Source organism: Saccostrea echinata, unplaced genomic scaffold (assembly GCF_033153115.1).
Source record: "Saccostrea echinata isolate AGI-Se365-2 ecotype Australia unplaced genomic scaffold, CSIRO_AGI_Sech_v1 ptg000060l, whole genome shotgun sequence".
NCBI lineage: Eukaryota > Metazoa > Mollusca > Bivalvia > Ostreida > Ostreidae > Saccostrea > Saccostrea echinata.
This window is the reverse complement of record NW_026889809.1, coordinates 1,006,881-1,027,500: the sequence shown is the minus strand read 5'-3', so window position 1 is coordinate 1,027,500 and position 20,620 is coordinate 1,006,881. Positions and strand designations below refer to the sequence as shown.

At 36.1% G+C, this 20,620-nt stretch overlaps 2 protein-coding genes across 8 annotated transcripts in view; one reads left to right on the top strand and one right to left on the bottom strand.

Moving 5' to 3' along the window:
• Positions 1–20,620, top strand: part of LOC133175068 (band 4.1-like protein 3) — a 41,303-nt gene that overhangs the window by 6,584 nt on the left and 14,099 nt on the right. For 5 of the 7 annotated variants that reach the window (XM_061310183.1, XM_061310178.1, XM_061310182.1 and 2 more), the window contains exon 3: positions 20,296–20,421. In XM_061310183.1, the coding sequence (XP_061166167.1) occupies positions 20,296–20,421 (126 nt within the window). Of the gene's footprint in view, positions 1–2,394; positions 2,562–12,975; positions 12,995–20,295; positions 20,422–20,620 lie in introns of those variants that run through there. The other 2 variants (XM_061310179.1, XM_061310181.1) reach the window with 2 other exon arrangements.
• On the bottom strand, positions 8,415–13,377 carry LOC133175074 (uncharacterized). The gene is made up of 2 exons (XM_061310197.1): positions 13,296–13,377; positions 8,415–10,450 (listed from the first exon to the last, which is right to left on the bottom strand). Exon 2 carries the CDS (start codon positions 10,372–10,374, stop codon positions 8,908–8,910), a length of 1,467 nt encoding a protein of 488 aa, XP_061166181.1. The 5' UTR covers positions 10,375–10,450; positions 13,296–13,377; the 3' UTR covers positions 8,415–8,907.

Here is a 20,620-nt window from a genome sequence, read left to right as displayed (position 1 = left end):
GAAATATATAGGAAAAATCTTAAAAAATCTTCTTCTCAAGAACCACTGGGCCAGAAAAGCTGAAACTTATATGGAAGCATCCTGGGGTAGTGTACATTCTAAATTGTTCAAATCATGACCCCCGGGGGTAGGGCGGGGCCACAATAGGGAATCCAAGTTTTACATTGAAATATATTAAAAAATCTTTAAAAATCTTCTTTTCAAGAACCACTGGACCAATAAAGCTGAAACTATTTGGAAACATCCTGAGGTAGTGTAGATTCTAAATTGTTCAAATCATGACCCCCAGGGGTAGGGTGGGGCCACAATAGGTATATTAAAAGGGGGAAATCTGGTAAAGAACAGCATGGCCAAAGTTACTCAGGTGAGCGATGTGGCCCATGGGCCTCTTGTTTGTACAAATGATGCTTGTTAGTCAAGTTGGATCAGGGATGCATAAGGGGTGGATGTTTAACAGCAGTGTATCCGAGATATTAGGGTTAGGTATTAAAAAGACGCTTGAGTTTCTGATTGACAATATCTATGTGGTTTTTGGAGACCAGGTCATCCAACAATCTGTTGGTATTCCCATGGGTACCAATTGCGCCCCGTTGTTAGCAGACCTATTTTTGTATTCATATATATGAAGCAGAATTTATTCAAAAACTTAAACATGAGAAGAAGAAATCTCTTGCTGTGGCCTTCAACTCGACATTTAGATATATCGACGACGTATTATCAATTGACAATAGTTATTTCTATTCATATGTCGACACGATATATCCCAGTGAGCTTGAAATAAAAGATACCACATAGTCTGACACATCTGCTTCATATTTGGATATTGTTCTAGAAAAAGACATTAATGGTAATCCAACAACAAAGCTTTATGATAAACGTGATGACTTTAACTTTTCAATCTTCAACTTCCCTTACTTATGCAGCAATATACCCTTAACACCTGCATATGGGGTGTATATCTTTCAGTTGATTCGATATGCAAGAGCATTCTCTACGTATGAATGGTTTCTAAACCGAGGTTAGTTACTGACAAACAAGTTGATGAAACAAGAATATCAACAGTCTCGTTTAAAGTCGTAATTTCGTAAGTTCTCTGGTCCATACAATGACCTTGTCAGCAAATACAATCTATCATTAAGTCATATGCTGACTGACGTTTTTCATACTAATTGTTATAGACCATTATTTACATCCTGAATTGTCAACGGATTTTTCCGTTATTTCTCGATTATGACAACAAGCACACGGCGGGTGTGACCGGTTGGTAGGGAATGCTCACTCCTCCATGGCACCCGATCCCACCTCTGATGTTTTTGGAGGTCCGTGTTTGCTCTGCTCCCGATTTGTATTGTTTTAATGGACTTCGAGCTTGAATACTGTTCGTTATTTCCATATTTCATCAAGTTTTTCTCTCTCATAAAAAACGAATCCTCCTAGTCAGTATAACAGGAAGTGTTTGTGTAATCTTTAACTTTCTGATATAGAAATGCTAAAATAGGAATGACCCTGACCCAAAATTTTTTCTGGTCACGGTAATTAAAAGTCCCAGTGATTAGAAATGTAATCGATATCTGTCAAGGAAAAATGTTTCAAGTTTCTACAGGGTACAAGTTTGGTTATGATAATAACTAAGTCTAAGTTCTGGGGTGTGGCATGAAGCTGAAGTAATGACCATTGGACAAGGTCAAAATCTCCATTACATGTGGACCAGACTTCGAGTCATTTTTGTTTAACACTACATCTTGTTTCTCTCTCTCCTCATCTCTCGTTCTTACAGATTTTGTATCCAAAAGAAACCCAGTCCCTTCGATCTTTTGGGAAAGACCGTTAATAAGCCATTCGATTTAGCAAGCCCATGGTTTCAATTTAAGATCTTTAGTACATGTACGCAATTCCCACACCAGGGTTACACTTAATTATACATGTCTCCTAATTAAATGATAAAAGTCTGGTATATTTCTTACAATTTTAAGTGGCAGGCTCCTTTAAAAAAACCTCTTCATTAGCAATAATTTAAACTGAAATAAACCCCTGTGTCATCATCACTCTAATGTACATTTCCTCGTTGCTGTTCAGGAATGTTTTAACTGTTTTCCAATTTTCCATTGAGGATGTTTAAAATTTAGTAAAGTGACACTATGAGAGTAGACCGTGTCCATTGAAGCTAGCAGAAATTAGAGTGCAAGGTTACAATTGATCGTTGGTCAATTGTTAAATCTATTTAAAAATGCGTAGTAATCATCTACATAAACAAGCTTACGGGTGTCGATTATTAAGAAGTTGACGTGACTGTGTTTGACAATTTTAGGCACGTCTAAAGAACATGTTTGGAAACAGTCCCCACACAACTATTGTCAGCTGAGTAGAGTATTTATAACTTCATAATATTACACGATTACGCTCAGGTACACAATATTTTATTGGTTGTTTCAAACTGTCTGTGGATTTAAACGTAAAACTTAGGAGATAATATCACATCGAAGGAAACTCTATATTCACGGACGTGGAATATTGACATTTTTTGTGTGGAGCTAGCAACACGCAGAATTAGCTCTGTACAGGTAAGGTACGTAGCTAATTTAACACACGGTGTAGTTTTGATGTATTTCTGTTTGTAATCGGACATGACACTTTATGCAACAAAGACAAACATTCATGCAAGGGTCGTCGCCCAAGTTTTACTTATTTAACTTCTCGGATGAAATTACACCCATTCTCACATACATTTAAACTCACGTATACGAATGCATATTTGCAGCTCGCTGCAGGTGTTATTGCATGTCTGCTTTGTGATCATGAATACAGAAAATAGTTTTTATTTCTTTACCTGAGCGTAGCAGTTAACAGCAAAAAATCTCAAATAATTATAATGCGGACGTCTTCATTAAGTGGATATGTGAATGAAAAGTGATAAACGTCGGTCATTAGAGGTGTAAAATTTGACACTTCGAAATCTGTGCTTAAACCTTTTATATCAGTCCAACAGACCGACACTACCCGATCCGACCTCTAGGTGTGTGATAAACCCTTTATCTGGCCATCAGACGAGTATTACATCTGTAAAACGACCCGCTTGTCATCGACCCATCACATCGGTCAGCTTTGTTACAACTGATTAATTCAATGACCTATTTTTGTTTTCCACTCCCTTAAATATCAACCCTTTCACCTGAGACAGTCCAGGTGATTCAGAGGAACTGCACACCTTAATTTCAGGAGAGCAGGTAAATGAATCAGGATATAGGGGAGTTAGTGACTTCCTCTCAGACGTTCACTTCACCAAACCTAGTGTCATCATTTTCTTATTTTGTACAAATTTGTCATGTCGGTAATTTTATCTGAACATCAATCTCTGTCAACAAGAACTCGTGTGAAACACCGAGGTAACTGACTGGTTTAAATGAATATCTAATAAAATCGTTATCCAGAATTCTATCAGGTCAAGTACCCTCCACAGAAAATCTTAGATTGCTTCCCAATCTACAAAGTAAATAATCCCTTTAATTATAATGCAGACTTCCTGTCCAATACGCAGATATAAAGTATTAATCACACCTACACATATACTGTTGGAATTTATCATCTGCTATACTTCATAACAGAAGTATGTCAAATCTCTTCAACATTAATATCTCTCAAAATATTTTTAAAAAATGTCTGAGTCTCTAGTTTAATAAATCTCCTATGATTGTTTTGGTATAATAAAACTGTTATGGAATGGGTACTTGGGAAATATTCAAAATATTTGAACCTCAACAACACCAGAACCTCCACATAAGTCTGTCTGAACCTTATAAAAACCAGAACCAACCTGTATGCCTGTCTGAACCTCAACAATACTAGAATCCCCCCCCCATGTCTGTTTGAATTTCAACAAAAGCACCTCCCTACATATCCACAACAGAACATGTCCTCACATGCCTGTCTGAATCTCCCCCCACACACAACTGAGTCTTAACAACACTGGAGCCTCTATTGCTAAACCTCAACAATACCAGAACCTCCCCACTTTTATGACATCCGCCCAATTTGAACCTTAACACCTGGACCCCCTCACGTGCCAGTCTGCCCAAAACGCATCTGTCTGAACCTCCACAATGCTGGAACCTCACTCCACCTCTTTCTTAACCCCCAACAAGATCAGAAGCTCCCCAATCACGTCTGTCATAACTTCAACACCAGAACCCCACACTTCTGTCTTAACTTCAACAGCACTAGATCCTCCCCTCACGTCTATCTTAACCTCAACAACAAAAATCTTCAAATGCTTGTGTTATTCTCAACACTCAAACCTCTCCACACACATCTGTCTGACCCTCAACCTCCCAACACATGCCTGTCTTAACCTCATTATTTAAAACATTCCAAAACATTGCTGTGCTATTCCCAACACTAGAACCTCCACATACACACCTGTCTTAACCTCAACATAATTAAAACCTCCCCTTACATATCTGTCTTAACCCAAACAACACCAAAACCTCTTCACCTACCCATTTGAACCACAGCAAAATATAAACTCTCCAAAAATCTATCTGAATCTCAAAAACATCAGAACATCCACAATCTTGGCTGTCTTAACCTATATACTACACCACAACCTCCCGCAATCATGTCTGTCTTAACAACACCAGAACCTCCCTAATCATGTCTGTCTTAACCTAACAACATCAGAACCTCCCCAATCATGTCTGTCTTAACAACACCAGAACCTCCCCAATCATGTCTGTCTTAACAACACCAGAACCTCCCTAATCATGTCTGTCTTAACCTACCAACACAGAACCTCCCCAATCATGTCTGTCTTAACCTAACAACACCAGAACCTCCCCAATCATGTCTGTCTTAACCTAACAACATCAGAACCTCCCTAATCATGTCTGTCTTAACCTAACAACACCAGAACCTCCCCAATCATGTCTGTCTTAACCTAACAACATCAGAACCTCCCCAATCATGTCTGTCTTAACAACACCAGAACCTCCCTAATCATGTCTGTCTTAACCTAACAACATCAGAACCTCCCCAATCATGTCTGTCTTAAACTAACAACACCAGAACCTCCCCAATCATGTCTGTCTTAACCTAACAACACCAGAACCTCCCCAATCATGTCTGTCTTAACCTAACAACATCAGAACCTCCCCAATCATGTCTGTCTTAACAACACCAGAACCTCCCCAATCATGTCTGTCTTAACAACACCAGAACCTCCCTAATCATGTCTGTCTTAACCTACCAACACAGAACCTCCCCAATCATGTCTGTCTTAACCTAACAACACCAGAACCTCCCCAATCATGTCTGTCTTAACAACACCAGAACCTCCCTAATCATGTCTGTCTTAACCTAACAACATCAGAACCTCCCCAATCATGTCTGTCTTAAACTAACAACACCAGAACCTCCCCAATCATGTCTGTCTTAACCTAACAACAAAAGAACCTCCCCTATCATGTCTGTCTTAACCTAACAACACCAGAACCTCCCCAATCATGTGTGTCTTAACCTAACAACACCAAAACCTCCCCAATCATGTGTGTCTTAAACCTACAACACCAGAACTCCTCTAATCATGTCTGCCTTAATCTAACAACACCAGAACCTCCCCAGTCAAGTCTGTCTTAACCTAACAACATCAGAACCTCCCCAATCATGTCTGTCTTAACCTAACAACACCAGAACCTCCCAATCATGTCTGTCTTAACCTAACAACACCAAAACCTCCCCAATCATGTCTGTTTTAAACTTACAACACCAGAACTCCTCTAATTATGTCTGTCTTAATCTAACATCATCAGAACCTCCCCAGTCATGTCTGTCTTAACCAAACAACACCAGAACCCCCCAACACATTTCTGTGATCTTAACACCAGAACCTCCCCCATCATGTTTGTAACCTAACAGCACCAGAACCTCTTTAATCATGTCTGTCTTAATCTAACAACACCAGAACCTCCCCAATCATGTCTGTCTTAACCTACTGACACAGAGCCTCCCCAGTCATGTCTGTCTTAATAAAAACTAAGAACCTCCCCAATCATGTCCGTCTTAACCTAACAACACCTGGACCTCCCCAATCATGTCTGTCTTACCCTAATAACACCAGAACCTCCCCAATCTTGTCTGTCTTACCCTAATAACACCAGAACCTCCCCAATCTTGTCTGTCTTACCCTAATAACACCAGAACCTCCCCAATCATGTCTGTCTTAACCTACTGACATAGAACCTCCCCAATATGTCTGTCTTAACCTACCGACACAGAATCTCCCCAATCATGTCTTTCTTATCCTAACACCAGAACTTCCCCAATCATATCTGTCTCACCCTCATCGTCGGAAACCCACGGTCGGTCTTGCTTCTCTTACCTCGAGGTAAGAGAAGTGAGACCGACCGTGGGTTTCTGATGATGTCTTTGCTCGCACATTTTCCTTGATCTTGGATATTCTATTTAATTTATTGGTGCATAGATTACATGCATATGAATTGTGGGGAAAATTTTAACCTTGTAAATGCATAATTATACTGCTGAGTTGATGTTTTAGAGCTTAATGCTCTATATCCCCAGTCCTTTATAACACATAAGCAAAAAGAGCATTCTTTTACGTGCCCCGAGGCTGCCATAGTTTACAAATACTTTCAAACAGCAACACGACATTATTCTCATGGGTGCTGCCATTACAGTATGCCTAATTTGATAACGTCGATTTTCATTGGCCCTGGAAAGGTCACATTAGGTTACGCATATATATCAATGAGTCTAGCAAAATTTTCGGCCATGTGTCCCACAGGAGGTAAGAGACCGACCGTGGGTTTCCGACGATGTCTCACCCTAACAACACCAGAACCTCCCCAATCATGTCTGTCTTAACCTAACAACACCAAAACCTCCCCAATCATGTCTGTCTTAACCTAACAACACCAGAACCTCCCCAATCATGTCTGTCTTAACCTACCAACACAGAACCTCCCCAATCATGTCTGTCTTAACCTAACAACACCAGAACCTCCCCAATCATGTCTGCCTTAACCTAACAACACCAAAACCTCCCCAATCATGTCTGTCTTAACCTACCAACACAGAACCTCCCCAATCATGTCTGTCTTAACCTAACAACACCAGAATCTCCCCTATCATGTCTGTCTTAACCTAACAACACCAGAACCTCCCCAATCATGTCTGTCTTAACCTAACAACACCAGAACCTCCCCAATCATGTCTGTCTTACCCTAATAACACCAGAACCTCCCCAATCATGTCTGTCTTAACCTAACAACATCAGAACCTCCCCAGTCATGTCTGTCCAAACCTAACAACACCAGAACCTCCCCAGTCATGTCTATCTTAACTTAATACATCAGAACCTCCCCAGTCATGTCTATCTTAACTTAATACATCAGAACCTCCCCAGTCATGTCTGTCTTAACCTTAACAACACCAAAACTTCCCAACGCATGTCTGTCTTAACCCAAATACCAGAACCTTCCTACTCCCTAGTCATGTGTGTCTTAACCTAAACAACACCAGAACCTACCCAGTCACTTTCGTCTTAACTTCGACAACACCAGAACCCACCAAATCATGTCTGTCTTAATCTAACAATACCAGAGCCTCCCCAGTCATGTCTGTCTTAATCTAACAATACCAGAACCTCCCCAGTCATGTCTATCTAAACCTAACAACACCAGAACCTCCCCAATTATGTCTGTCTTAACATAGCAGTGCTAGATCCTTCCAAATACCTCCTCAGAACCAGAACTGCCCCAAATGTTTTTCTACTTCAACTCTTACCTAGGACACAGTAAAAAAAAAAATACCTGAATTTCTGCTGAACAAAGATTGATAATAGTGACATAATTCAAAATATAAGGTATGCACATTTGGGATGTTATTCCTCAACCTTCCAACTCCACCCAAGCTAGTTGAATTGAGTAAATAAAAGCCTGTCAAATCAAGCACCATGTGGGCTGACTATTTGCATTGTGCAAATGATGGTATTCTAAGGCATTTTGGTAAAATTCAAGTACCAATCTCACAAAAAATTTCAGGTACAAAGTGTTTTTTATTTACTTAATTCAAGGAAAAACTCTATAATTACAAAATAATTACAATGAAGTGTATACTCTCAAAACATTTACAATGAATGTGTACGCTCTCAAATTAATTACAAAAAAGTGTACTCTCAAATTAATTACAATGAAGTGTACTCTCAAATTACAAAAAAGTGTACTCTCAAATTAATTACAAAAAAGTGTACTCTCCAATTAATTACATGTACAAAAAGTGTACTCTCAAATAAATTACAAAAAAGTGTACTCTCAAATTAATTACAATGAGCAGAAGTGTAATACTCAAATTATTTACAATCAAGTGTAATCTCAAATTAATTACAATAAAAGTATACTCTCAAATTAATCATAATAAAATTATGTTTTCAAATTAATTACAATTAAGTGTTAATAAAATTATTTACAATGAAATATACTCTCAAATTAATTACAATAAAGTCTATGCCCTCGCATTAATTACAAAAAATGTGTATACTCTCTTCATTGAACGCTTTTCCCTTACAAAAATTATTTTTAAAATTTTTTGAAAAAAATCATGTACAAAAAAGAGTGCATTGCAGCTCTCTAAATCATTAGCTTACAGACCTGACACAATAAACATTTTCACAAAATAAGAGGCCCATGGGCCAACATGCTTACCTGACTGGCCTTTTATACACATATTCAATTATTACATGAATACAAAGTACATTATAGTTGCTTGATCAAAATAAAAACAAAGGATTGAAGGAACATTTATGAAAAATTATGTTTTTAACAGTTTTATATATGTACACAAACTAACAGTCCACATACTATCCTAATGCTTACATACTATAGCCACTAATATTTACAATCACCCAACTCTGAAATCAATCTTTAATAGGATCTGTTCCTCTGTATTACTTTTGGTCCCCTCAATGTGGACATCCTTAGCCCCTGGTGGGAGAAGCTCAGCCAGTCTGATGTTAAAACTGCCATGACGGATATCAACATTGGTTCTCAGGTGACATTGTGGGGAAGTATCCACCACAGGACTTTCTTGGGAGGTAGCTTCAGGGTTATTATTGTAATCTAACGCTTCAGTCTTTACCGTAACATCTCCCGACTGGTTGTCTGCTGCACTGGCCGGAAGTACCTCCTGAGAAGGAGCAGTGCAAGACATCTCCTCAATTCGCAGACGTTTTTGAGGAGGAGGGTTGAGTGATTTAGGTGGTGCATGCCTACTTTTATAGATTTTATGCTGCTGAGGAACAGGTCTGTCCTCTTGAGTATTAGTAGGTGCAAGAGAAGTCACGGTGACTACAGGGACTGGTGATGGAAGAACAGGTGTCTCTGGCTGAGGGGGCAGGGGTGGATCCAGTTTCTTGCTGATTTCTTTAAGTATACTGTGGTTGGCAGTGGTGCTTCTTCTAGCACAAAGCACATATTCATATCCAGGACCTGATTTTAAAATACTGTCTCCACATTCCATCAAAAGCCTCAGCGACTGATTGTTGTATGGTTTTCCATGACCTGCACTCCTCATCATGTCCTGAACACAGGATTTAATTTTTTTCTTTTCAAACACCTTATTAGTAAATCCCTCAGTATTATCACACGGTTTTAAGTAGAAGTTTGTTTTATTATATTGAGCAATGCTGTGCAAGTTTTTCTTTAGAAGTTTGTAATATGACCTTGGATTCTCGGGGTCTTCATAATGGATGATCTTACAAGGTATTTCTACCTCATTATTCAAAGTTTTTCTTTTTCTACAGAAGTGCTCTTTATATAAGCCAAAAGATGAAAGCATTGCACAATTCAGCAAAACATATTGTCCACATGCATTTTCTGAAAACTTGAAGAAGTGAGGTTTCAGACTTTGATGATCTTTTGCAGAAGTAATGCCAAATATTTTAACATTATAGAAGTAAATTGCATAGCTGAGTCCTTCATTAGATATTAAATCTAATACATTAACCTGCCATAATTTTTTCTCCATTTCTGAAGTTACATAGTTGTGCTTTACAGCTACCCTATCTGTGATGGTTTGTTTAACTTTACAAGTCAATAATCTATGTTGTTTTATACAGCCTCCTTCCTGTGAATCGAGACATTGTTGAATCTTTGAGAGGATTCGTTTGATGGACTTTCTAGAGGTTGGTCCATTTTTAACTTCAACTTCCTTCACAAACATAGGTACTATAGTGTTTAATTGCTGTGGGGTGAAAGTCCGGAGCTCCTTACACAGAGGAATCACTGGACCCCCCAGGGTCTTATTTCTAGACTCCACCCACGCATCCCAATGTTCAATGGCATTTATTGTGCTGGTGTCCAGGCTCATTTTGTCGATTCTTTGTTTCTTGTAATTACAACATACATTTCTTTTTCAGCAATCAGTTTCTTTCTCATTGGATCATCTGCAAGCATTAAATGCTCTATTTTAGTGCCACCTAACTTTTCATTGCAATAAAGGCTACCCCCAATTTTCTTTTCATTTTTTAAATGAGAATGGATATTGCATAATACGTGAAATGTAAAACATTTCATTATATAAATATATACCAGTATATTTTTTTAATCTGTCAATTCCATTTGCTTATTAGGTGGTTTTTAACTTATAATTCTGTGTAAAACCACAAAAATGGTCCATATTTTGAAAAAGGTTTCATTCCACTACAATCAAGGCATGGTAACAAAATTTCAATCCAATTTTTCTTAGCATGGTACATAAAAATATATGTCTATAATTCAAACATATAATTTACCAGTCCATTTTGTAAATGCCAACTACATAGATTGGGCCTCGTTAAGCAGACAAACTGTAAAGTAATAGAAATATTGTAGCAATGTCTTAACTTAATAAACAATGTGGTGTTGTGTGTGATAGCTTATGAGATTCTACAGCTTGTGGTTATATTATAATATTCCGACAAATTATTGTTTTCTGTAAATTGTTGGAAGATTCTAGTATTGTATAAGTTTTTAACAGCTAGTTTTTAGTATTCTATAAGTTTTTAACAGTTAGATTCTAGTATTCTATAAGTTTTTAACAGTTAGATTCTAGTATTTTGTTGCTTGTTGACAGTTGGATTCTAGCATTTTGTTGCTTGTTGACAGTTAGATTCTAGTATTTTGTTGCTTGTTGATAGTTAGATTCTAGTATTTTGTTACTGGTAGACAATTAGATTCTAGTACATGTATTCTTTAAGCTACTGACAGATTCCAGGCCAAGTTGCTGACAAGTTAGATTTTAGAGCTTTATTAGAGCTCTGCAATGTCAATGATTGTTGTCAGACCAGTGTCTGCTCCTTCATAAAGACATTCTTGGATAATTGCACACACACATTATACGACAACTGTCACAGTCTCCTGTCCATACAGATGTAGACATCAGCCACAAACAAACTCACTAAGCATACCTAACATCAGCCAATATCTTATTTACTCTTCTAAAAAACTCACCAAGCATACCTAACACATCAGTGCTTAGAAACCCCCTCACTTCTTTCATGTATCATATCATGTGGAAGACACAAATATTTTGACATGTTTTCGGTGTAAAGATTATTTTAAATGTGAGTGATGCGGTTTAGACTGTTGTGTTAATAAGAGCTTTCCTGGCATCCTAACAGATACCAGCTGCATTACATCTTTATTTGTATCCATGTTCTCCATTTCTTGAGAATTTATAAGATAACAAAACTGGAAGTGGAGGTCATTTTCTGTTGTATAAACACCCACACCCTTTGCTAAAACAGACTTACAATGCTGTCATTTTAAGTTTTATTGGCAAAATAACTCTGGAGACATGCTGATTGTGGGACTCTCTATTTTTTTTTTTTAAGTATGGATTTGAGATATTTATAACTTGGATATTTATGATGTCACTCTTATCAAGTCTTACTCACAGACGCCTACACATGAATTTTACAGGTGAACAAAGACTGCAAATGTGCTACAAACTGCAGAAATTGGATAACCCACATGCTTATTATCTAAAAAAGTTTTCTTCAAATGATGAAGACATTTTAGCAACATTTAAATCTTTTACTGCCAATTATTTAGTTGTAAACTTGTCCATTTTTACAGACGGCATCTAAAAGGTATTGGGTGACATTCAGATTGTGTTTTTTTTACCTGGAGCCATTAATCACAGGTATCCAAGGCCCCAAGAAATCAGGGGGGGGCAGAAAATTTACATAATCTACACCCTCTCTAATATTCTGCTCGATTTGCTATGCAAAAAGGGAGCTTTGTCAGTTTTCATCACCTTATCGTTTTCCTTACAAGTGTTTTGTTTAAACAGTATTGATTACCTCCAGAGAATTATTACAACTATGCTATTATTTTCTGATTTCACGTAATCCATCTTATTTTAGGAGAAAACAACCTGTCAGACGTCTAACTGGCTCTCGAACAAGTCTTATCCCACAACAAATCTGACTACATGCACTTCGTAAAAAACATGCTATGCAATTCAAATAACATGCAAATTAGGATTTTCTTCCTCCATCAAAAGTAAACACTGTTGTGAGTCACCACCAAGACAAAGTTTGAGATACAGAGTGCCTCTGTTGTCATCTTGAGTAGACAGTGTGTTGGTATTGATTCCATAGTTTGACTCGGATGTCTGGGGCATTATCAACTAACTCCAGTATCTACAACACTAAGTACATACAGCCTTAAGGAAGTTACTGTCGCTGATAATTATTTTAGTATATATTTGTGTGTTCTATGGATTAATTTCAAAATTATGTTGCATATATATGTATCATTATTTATCATAATAATAATATTCTTCTAACGTAATGCATCTGTGAGGCTATATCAACTCTGCAGTTAGATCTCCACAGTTATAAGCGTGTTATGGTAGCAGGGTCACTGCCGTTCTGGAAAGATGTGTTTTACATATGATCTATTGATTCTGTTTACTGTGTGTCTGGTGTTGTGGGGACTGTAAGGTAAGCCAGTTTATGATTTCTCTGGTTTTCTATAATCTTGGAGTATATCAGTTTTTAACTCCAGAATTAATGTATGCTGAATATTCCTAACTCTTCACACCTCTGTCTTATTTTATCTGTTTACTCTGGTGATTCACCTTTCCCTACTGTATACAACTGTTTAATGCTTTATTGTGTGTATATAACCAGTGGGCATTTTCTGAGACAGAGTATCATATTGGTCTTAGCCTTCCTAGTTAGTACCGTGTTAATATTGTACTTAGTCAGAAGTTGTAACCAGGTGTATAAAGGTGTGCAATACCTGTCTAATTCTGGACTTTCTGCATTGTTTTCACACAGGTAGGCAAGTCTCTGACATTCACATAACAGGTTTGCCTGTCTCACACATTCTACAAAAAATACAAAGAATTATTACATATGCAAAGGTAGTAGTCTTTTTATAGTAGTGAGAATTTCTAAGGATTCTGCCAAATCAAGTCAAGGGGTCTTCAAATAATTCTGTTGCCTGATCACATTCATGGAGGAAAAATCTTTATAATCTCTCTGTTTAGCTTGAATAAATTCAAATTATATAATCTGACTGCATACTACTAGACTCAAAGTAAAAAATCAAGTAATTAAGGATATAATTTGGAATTCCAGGTAACCTGCATTAAGGATATAATTTGGAATTCCAGGTAACCTGCATTTTAATTTTTAGTCAAAGTTGGCCATTTCTTCATAATGTTCCTTTCTATTTGTACTGGAGCAGAGATAATTATAATAAATACACTCTGAGCTTTGAAGTTTAAATGAACCCTGATGTCAGAGATGTCAATGTCAGATCTCAATGCCAGATGTCAATCTCTGATAACAAGATTTCTATATCAGAATGTGGACCGATGAAAGCATTTATACAATTGATTTGTGATAACAATTAGCAGGTAACTATTCTATATGCTGATATCTGTAGCCAGTTTACTTTCAACAGTGACAAAATTCAAATGGACCACTGATCCATGTATCTGCATGTGAACCCCTTTATATAAACCCAGCTTCTGTATAAAACCTTCATGTAATGAGTTACATATCTGTAATAGAAGTATCTCTCATCATAATAACCATCTGGTACTGGATAATCACAACCTCTGTGTAACATTCTCTGGGAAACTCCTAACAGATTAAATGCAGATCAGAGTTATTTAGAAATAGTTTATGGGTTAACAATGTGTAAAATTGTACTTATCAGAGTTATTTAAAAATAGTTTTCAGGTTAACTATGTGTAAAATTATACTGTCATCAGAGCACATGGCATGCAGGATATGAATTTAGCAATGTATTTTTTTTTTTTTTGTGCTGTGGTTAAATATTTTGTTGAATGTGGCCATTATCCCTGTGAGTGTGTTTCCTGACATTAAAGGCTGCATCCATCTTTATCTTGATAAAGGCTACAGACAGATAGATGCCCTCCATCAATCACCAGTAGTTCTCAAGGTTCACTATCAATACACCCCCATAAGCTAATGTACACAGCTAAACCATCTGTGGAGCTCAATAGACAGGTTACACAAACCAGATGTGGTGGCCAGAGTTACTACAGATTCTGTGTATAGTACTCCCAGCACTGCTTCAGTGACCATGGGCTCATCAGGTCACAGTTAGGTGTTGAAATCAACTGTCTGTATTCATGTCACCTGTAATATGACCGCTTTAATGGTGCTACCTGAGAGCACACACCTTCTCTGACATGTCAGGCATTCTAGTTATTTAATTCACAAGAATTTGATTTTCTGTTGGATTTGTCAGTTTTATGTGAATTGAGTGCTTCCCAGATGCTGTTTTTATTGCTGACTTCTGTTTCTGAATTTTGTGTACTTTTTTTTTTTGCCTCATTCCCTGCCTACTTAAAACAAACATCATAGAATCTAATTTATATCTGCCATGAATCACACACCAGGATCTAAGGAGGTTAAAAATAACCCTCTACCATTCAGACTTTTTAACATTACTGATATTAAACCTTTTTTTTCCCTGCACTGGAAACAAGACATTGACCTTCATAAAATCTAATGAGTAAATAGTTATTCCAACTAAACCTCCAGTGAAACATCTAGATTGTCACAAAATCTGATATAAACTTTGGGATAAAGTTAGTTAGTTACTGTTTCTTGCATTCAATTTTTTGACTTTTGTGTAGTAATTTTATCTTTCCTGAAAAAAGTAATACATGTACATTTAACTCCATAATTATAATAGATTCTAAACTATTTATATGATTACTAGTCATATTAGGGTGAAAGAAAGTAATTCATGAAAGTTAACTCTTCAAAAATGAGATAATGATTATAGATTCTATTTGAGGCATATAAGAGGGAAAAAAAAGTATTTTATGTATATATAACTTTAGAATTGGGATATTAAATTATATATAACAGACTGTATAAATGCTAAAAGTAGGCACTGATTTTTCCAACACTTTTAACTCCAATTTGCCAAATAATGACCTGTTAATTGTCTGACAAAAGAGAATCAAGTGGAACACAATATGTTCTATCATTGTAAGACATTTATCACTCTGTTTTCTCAGAACACCTTGGTGTGCTAACTTCCTAGTGACATTTTCACCTCAGGGGAGGTAATGCTGTTTCTACCTATAAGTGATGATTATCTCCCCTGGAGGCACCCACACAATGATAACATTATGTAACACATGTTTCTTCTGTACAACAAGTGTCACAAAAAAGTGGAGAAATAATAGCATTATATGTTGGGATGTTTATAAAATGACTTACATTGAGGTTTGTAACTAGTACTTTAATTATTAAGTGTAATTTAATCCTTTATACCTATACATCAGTATCATAACGATATATCTATATACACTTATTAAAATTTCCTAATCAAACTGGTGTTCAGACTTAATATCTAGACATTTGGTGGATTGCATGAAGGGAAAATTAGTCCTGGTTCCAGGGTACTTTCCTCAGGATGTTAATTATTGGTAAATAAGATGACATTATAATTCCCCCTCATCAGCCAGGGCTGAATTGACCCTTTTTGGTAGTTTCCTGTACCCTTTCATTGTTTCAATCAGGAATTTCAAATTGAAAAAGTGGCTAAATTTGAAAATATTGGCATGTATATTATGTCTTATTGTAGATTAAGGGGTTAGATTGTAGGCTTATTTATAAATCATTATAATCTCAAAATTCAAGTTTTATATAAAAATCACTGAAAAATACAATCTGTTATTTGGAATTTTTTACTTTAATTTTGGGGGGAAAAAAGACTCAATTTTTAATTGGGACATTTAGATCCTATTACTGGACCTGGATGCAGTGAATATTAAGACCTGTAATCTCAGAAGGACTGACAATACAAATGACTGGTACTTAAACAGTTCCTCTTCAGCACTTAAAATAGGATTATATTAGCACAGGCACCTTAATTTTACTGAGAAGTCACAAACCCTATATCAAAACCTTATGCCCCATATAATTTTATTAAAAGAATGGATTTGTTGTATTTTTAATCAAGGGCTTTATTTACATCTTATTAATAAAATTTTAAGTGCCCTTCAACTAAAAGAGGGTTTTGCTGGGGGAATGACAATTTTACAGGAATATCAATTGTCTCTAATAAGAACTACTATATATGAATAGAAGATAAATCGAATGCTCAACATTAAAATGATAATGTCAGTGGTAAGGCTCAGAGTGACAGAATAGCTCATTTTGAATATAATATCCCAAATGGGATATACATTTACAGTGCAAAAAATTAGAGACAAGTCATTTAACTAATACAGGGTTTGACCCTAACAGTAGCCCGCTAGCCCATGACAACTGAAATTTGGGCTACTTAGTGAGCCATCAAGCAGGCTTGTCCTGCGGAGATACTGAAATTTTAAATACTGCACACTCACTTATGCAAGATTAATAAAAAAAAGTACAAAATCCACATTTGTTAGTGAGGTTTAAGGAATGCCGTTTGAATCATCACCAGACAAATTGAACTGTTGATTTTCTTTTTGGCTGAAGTATGTTGTTCTGGTCTGACCTATCAATAATTTTTATCACCAAATGTTTGAAACTCTGATGTGTAAACAGAGAATACTGTTACAAGCAATGCACTGATGTAGATGATGAATTAACCTTGAAAAGTGAGGTTTATAAAATAAATAGTGGAATCTTTCAATAATGAAAAATGTCTATAAAGGGGCATAATTTTGCCCAAATTCAGAAAAATCAGCCAGAAGGCAGGATTTGTTTTCAAAATTTTACAGGGGGAAGCCCCCATACCCCCACCTCCATAAAACCCCCTCTCGCACCTACCCCCCTCATTGCTTTGTGACTTGGCCAGAGACTTTGGCTGCTGGACAACATTCAACAATTCGTGAACAGGGCTAGTCAGAATTACCAATTGCTAGCCCTACAGGCTTTAAAGTTAGTGTCAAACCCTGCTATAAATGTTATAAATCATCAAAATATTTAAAAAGCAATAAAATTTGACAAACAAATTTTTGTGTATCCCATCTGTTTAAGAGATTGATTCCTCGGGAAATCATTTAGATCTAACTTCTTGCACTGTCAATTTATGTCCACATTTTTGGGTTATATTCTGTTCTAACTTAGATCTATGTAAACAGTAGAAATCAAGATTTTTTCCCCACACATGCCTATTACTACCAACCTTCTACGATTACTGTACTTGTAAGAAATAACCTGATTATGTTCTCTACACAGTTCCCGCTCTGTGACGTCATGAATCCGGGATGTTTCGCGCCGATTCTATTTCGCACTGAGATGGTTCGCGCCAGGATGATTCGCGCCGATTTGGGCGCGAAACATCTCACGTTTTATTTTAAACATTTCATCACATTTTCATCCGTTTTAAATTATTTATCTCAAATAGGATATAAATATTTTGTGTGCTCAGATTCATGACTTAATAACGTCTGCTAAAGTTAAGGATCGTACGGTGCCCGTTTGCTCAGCGTGTCTGTTCAACAATTCAACAGTGTTTCAATGAGGATTTAATTGTAATAAGTTGGAGATCAAAAAGAGAGAATTTAAGTTGATATGTGGGTTGTCCAAGCCAGCAATAATTACTTAATTAGATGGCGGTATTATAATATATTATCTACTTATACGTATTTAGCACGGTGTTATAATAATTCATAATTATGCTATGTATGTATACTTCAAACACAGACATAAATAATTTACGTCTCTGCTTCAAATAAAATCTTCTTAAATTAAAAAAAAATGTTCCAAAAATATCTATATTTACATATATTTAAAATCTAAAATGTTGTTAAATGAACTATAAACTCAGTAGCACATTTATTTGTGAAACATCGTGGGGCGAACCATCTCAGCGCGAAACAGAATTGGCGCGAAATATCGGGGGGCGAACCATGCATAGGTGCGAAACATCCCGTTACCGACGTCATGACTCTCTTTAGGTAGGTCGTACATAAGAACAGTCTCCTGAAGGCTGAAAAAAATTAAATTCGGTGAATAAATTGATGTTCTAGTTTTTCAGAAACTATTATCTATATATGTAATGCACAAAAATTTATTCGTCGTCAATGTCTATCAAAAATTTGCCGTTTTGGATTTCCCCACCTGCGGAGACCTTCACCTTTATTTTACAGAAGCTTGGAATTTTGGGAAGGTTGTGATGTCATAGTTTGCTATACAAGCTCGCTTGAACGGGAGAGAAATTCAGGGGCATTCTTTAATTCTTGTTTCCGGTAGGTTTTGATTTTGTTACGCTCAATATCATTATATCGAACAACTATACCTATTGATTTCTATTTTGAGCATAGTTATCTTTAGTACGTGCGTGACCTAATTTGTGTTATTTTGAATTTGCTGAGGCATGGCGGGGTAGGCCTCTTTGATAGTGCTTCAAGCATTGTTTACACACACGTCTGTACGATATCGGCGTTAAGCTTAATTTTGGTAAATATTGTAATATCACATATGAGTCATAATGATCTTAATATTGATAGACCTTTGTACTTGAAGTGAGAATATTCTAAGACCTGTCTTCTGAGAGACAACCAGCCTCTCCCCCAGGGCTCTTCCGATTTGACTCCTGCTGTGTTAATTACCGAGTTCTTATGTGTCATATAGTTCAACTATTTCCTTGACCGTCAATTGATTCTAACAGTAGTCATTACCTTGTCGATGTGTTTTCACTTTCAGTGTTTTTTGATTGATTTCAGTATGTGAATTGTGATTATAAATAAATTCACAAAGTGTGGCCAGAAATATGTTCTGCATGTAATTATAACATTGGTTGTGATTTAGTGTTTATTAAGATGGATTATCTTTACACATTATAGGTAGAATAAACTACATTGGATCTATTTAAAAATTCTGTAACCTTCATAATATTGGGACTGATGAATTGTCTCCATTTTATTTGAAGATGTGGAAGTGTATTTTAATAAGTGTGGTAAATTAGGACAGTGATTTTTCTACAATTTTTAAAAGGGGCCTGTGCCTTTTCAATTGGGAAAAATTGTCGACATTTGTGTCAAATTGGGAAAAAACAATAAGATTGTAATTAACCTTCATATTGACAAGTAAAATAAAATAATAAGTAAATGTAATATCATTTATTGAATTTATTTGCTACAAAATTTTTCAAGTTCAACAAAATGGACAGTTCTACATTTTAATTTTCTTTCATTTTTGTATTTTGATTGTCCTATAGATATTCTTTTTTTTTTTTACCATTATGGTAGAATTATAAATTGAGAAAAAAAATCATTCCCGATTTCTCGTTATTGCTCGCATTGGAGATGGAATAATCTTGACACTATTTACAAGCATGTATTGCTGTATCGCATATTTCTCTGCAATGCCAGTCTCTGCAGGATGAAGAAACAGTTTAATTTTCGTGAAATCAAGGACACTTGTTGTAGAACTACTAGTACTTGCAAATTACAAATAAAGCTATGCTTAACAGATTCACATGCATATTTAAATTTCTTACGATGTATTGACACAAAAGTTTGACTTCCACATGATCGATTTTCCAAGTCTTGCAAACACACAATTAAACTGTTGTTTTTCGCCGTTATTTTAAGCGTCCGAATGACCAAAAACAATAGCGTTCCATTTTAGATAAGTCGTACATAAAAAATTCAATTAAACCAAAACAATACGTTTTGATTTTGGGAAAAAAGCAGTTGAAAATTGGGAAAAAATCGGTAATTTTTAAGAGGGGAAAGGGCCGATATTCGGACCTAAATTGAGTGTAGAAAAATCACTGTAGGAGATTTAATTCTTTGTTGTTTTTTCAGGATAGAAAGGATTCAGTGAATCGGGAGAGTAGAGAGACTGTAAAACCGACACAGCATAAATCTAACAAGATGGTGCTGTGTCGTGTTCTCCTTTTGGATGGAAATGACTTTGAAACAGACATCAATGTAAGTGAATCAAACAAGGCATTGTTCATTTTCTATGAGTGAGACACCATCAGAGGAGGTTTAGACATGTTTTATGTGAAATTTAAAAAAAAAGATGATCAATACAAATTTCATGGATTAGACAGTTTATTCCAATATTAATTGTGCACCATTTTGGATAATGAAAAGTTAACTGAATAATTTCTCTTTAAATAATTCC

Bases quoted from the DNA above. Each gene is read 5' to 3' on its own strand.
- LOC133175074 (XM_061310197.1), bottom strand. From the start codon at position 10,374: ATGAGCCTGGACACCAGCACAATAAATGCCATTGAACATTGGGATGCG.